The sequence below is a fragment of the Lutra lutra genome, chromosome 6, assembly GCF_902655055.1.
Source record: "Lutra lutra chromosome 6, mLutLut1.2, whole genome shotgun sequence".
NCBI classification, from domain to species: domain Eukaryota; kingdom Metazoa; phylum Chordata; class Mammalia; order Carnivora; family Mustelidae; genus Lutra; species Lutra lutra.
The window spans coordinates 74350549-74353627 of NC_062283.1; the positions used below are offsets into that span (position 1 = coordinate 74350549).

The window sequence follows — 3079 nt, forward strand, 5'->3', positions numbered from 1 at the left end:
AACAGAAAGAGAAAGAGAGCTGTTAGATTTAGGAAGAATTGCATTTTTTAAAGGACCATTTAAGTAGTCAAAGGACTACTGGTTCAAGGACCATTCAAGTTAGTCAAATTCTGGTTAATGGTAAGAAAGGAGTTTCCATCAAATATAAAAAGAGTGATTAATATGCTTCTGCCATTTGCTACTTTTTGTGAGAAAAAAGTTTTTTATAGATTGGTGACACAAGACTTCAGAGAGGCGATCATTAAAAAATCTTGATTAGAAACTTGGTGAAGGTACTTCAAACATACATTCTAAAATAGAAGTTGGGGCGCCTGGGTGGCTCAGTGGGTTAAGCCGCTGCCTTCGGCTCGGGTCATGATCCCAGGTCCTGGGTTCGAGCCCCACATTCGGGCTTTCTGCTCAGCAGGGAGCCTGCTTCCTCCTCTCTCTCTGCCTGCCTCTCTGCCTACTTGTGATTTCTCTCTGTCAAATAAATAAACTCCAGTTCGAGGTGGGCAGAAAGCTGTTGTGAGCAGGAAAACCAACATGCACATATTTATTGAGTCCGGACTTCGGCTGCTACATCTGAGTCTGAAGACTTCCAAGATCAAGTCTTCAAGTTAACCTATTCTGGAAATGTTGGATCCTTTTGTCTCTCTCCTCATAGACTGCCTGGTTTCTATGGATGTGAAGGTGATCACAGGTGCTTTACAATGCCTGATTTGTGTCTTGAGGTTCCCTCTGCCTTCCATAGAAACAAAAGCAGAACAACTGACCAAACACCTTTTCCTTTTGCTGAAGGACTATGCAAAACTTGGAGCTGCCAGGGGCTAGAACTTCCACCTGGTGGTAAATTGTTTCAAGTGTGTGACCATACTTGTGAAGAAAGTGAAATCTTACCAGATAACTGAAAAGCAGCTTCAAGTTCTACTAGCATATGCTGAGGAAGACATTTATTATACTTCAAGACAGGCCACTGCATTTGGTCTTCTGAAGGCCATTTTATCAAGAAAGTTGTTGGTCCCGAAAATTGATGATGTCATGCGGAAAGTATCCAAGTTGACAATTTCCGCTCAAAGTGAACCTGTCAGAGTCCAGTGCAGACAGGTTTTTCTGAAATATATTCTTGACTATCCCTTGGGTGACAAATTGAGACCAAACTTGGAATTCGTGCTTGCTCAATTGAATTACGAACATGAGACTGGGAGAGAGTCTGCTTTGGAAATGATCTCCTGTCTCTTTGACACATTCCCTCAGGGACTGCTCCATGAGAACTGTGGAATGTTCTTTATTCCTCTTTGTCTAATGATGGTGAATGATGACTCTGCCATGTGCAAAAAGATGGCATCCATGACAATCAAATCCTTACTCAGTAAAATCAACCTTGAGAAAAAAGATTGGCTTTTTGATATGGTTACCACCTGGTTTGGAGCAAAAAAGAGGTTAAATAGACAACTGGCTGCCCTCATCTGTGGCCTGTTTGTGGAAAGTGAAGGAGTCTCTTTTGAGAGAAGACTTGGAACTGTTCTTCCTGTGATCGAAAAAGAAATTGATCCTGAAAACTTTAAAGATATCATGGAAGAGACTGAAGAAAAAGCGGCAGATCGCCTTCTGTTTAGTTTTCTTACATTGATTAGTAAACTCATCAAGGAATGTAATATCATTCAGTTTGCCAAGCCCTCTGAGACTCTGAATAAAATCTGGACAAAAGGATCCAAAGTTATGTGCACTGTCACCTGAGACATCCACATAGCTGGGTGTGGCTCACTGCAGCCCAGATTTTTGGATTACTCTTTGCCTCTTGCCAACCAGAGGAACTTATTAGAAGACATAAGGCCAAAAAAACTAAAAAGAGACTCTCAGTACCTGTAGCAATAAGGTTCTTAACAAATGACCTTGAACAAAAGATGAAAAGTATTTCCCTAGCCTCTTGCCATCAGTTGCATTCCAAATTCTTAGATCAGTCTCTAGGAGAGCAGGTTGTTAAGAATTTGTTATTTGTAGCCAAAGTCTTACATTTACTGGAACCTGAATCTGAAGATAAGCCAGGTGAGATAAAAGAAGACATGGAAGAACAAGAAACTTTAGGAGAGGGTATGGCCACAGGGGAAGTAAAACAATACAAGTCCTGTGCAGATGAGAAGATGGACTCTGACAAAGAAGAGAACGAGGAGGCAAAGGAAGAACACAGCAAGCCAGCCACCCTGCTGTGGTTGATCCAGAAGTTGTCCCGGATTGCAAAACTGGAGGCTGCCTATTCACCTAGAAACCCCTTAAAGAGAACGTGCATCTTTAAATTTCTCGGAGCTGTAGCGATGGATCTTGGAGTAGACAAGGTGAAGCCGTATCTCCCAGTGATCATAGCCCCTCTGTTCCGAGAACTGAACAGCACATATTCGGACCAGGATCCTCTGCTTAAGAATCTATCCCAGGAAATCATAGAATTACTCAAAAAGCTGGTTGGACTTGAGAGCTTCTCCTTAGCCTTTGCCTCAATACAGAAGCAGGCTAATGAGAAAAGGGCGCTCCGGAAAAAGAGGAAGGCTTTAGAGTTTGTAACTAATCCTGATATTGCTGCCAAGAAAAAGCTGAAGAAACACAAAAATAAAAGTGAAGCGAAGAAGAGAAAGATAGAGTTCCTGCATCCAGGCTATAAGACCAAGAGACAAAAGCGCCACAACCTGAAAGATTTAGCAATGGTGGAGTAATGTGCTCCCTCTGCTGATAAAATATCTCAATCTACCCCAAAGCATGAACTTCTCAGCATATCTGCTGGTCTGAAATCACAGCAGGTTTTATTATTTAAGTTAAACTGGCACAGATTGTATATTACACAGTTTAATATAATCATGTTCATATATTTTTAAATTAAAACATCTTCATAATATTACTGTTACCTTCACTATCTAAAAAAAAAATAAAATAAAATAGAAGTTATAGCCACATTTATAAATACAGCTTTCTTAGTAGAAAAACAATTGAAAATGTATTACTTGAAATTCATACACAAAAGTGTTTAGTTTCTTTTGTAACACTTTGTATATTTTATCATCTATTTTAATTACATGTCCTAAATAAAATGTAATTTTTTAAAAAACCA

The 3079-nt window shown here is 39.9% G+C and overlaps 1 protein-coding gene across 1 annotated transcript; it reads left to right on the top strand.

Annotated features, from left to right (window-relative positions):
- The first annotated feature begins 495 nt into the window (after positions 1-495).
- Positions 496-2866, top strand: LOC125103222 (small subunit processome component 20 homolog). Its single transcript, XM_047735130.1, is given in 2 exon segments — positions 496-1683; positions 1686-2866. Coding segments are annotated over 2 exon segments (1665 nt in total). The 5' UTR covers positions 496-1020; the 3' UTR covers positions 2688-2866.
- Positions 2867-3079: the final 213 nt, after the last annotated feature.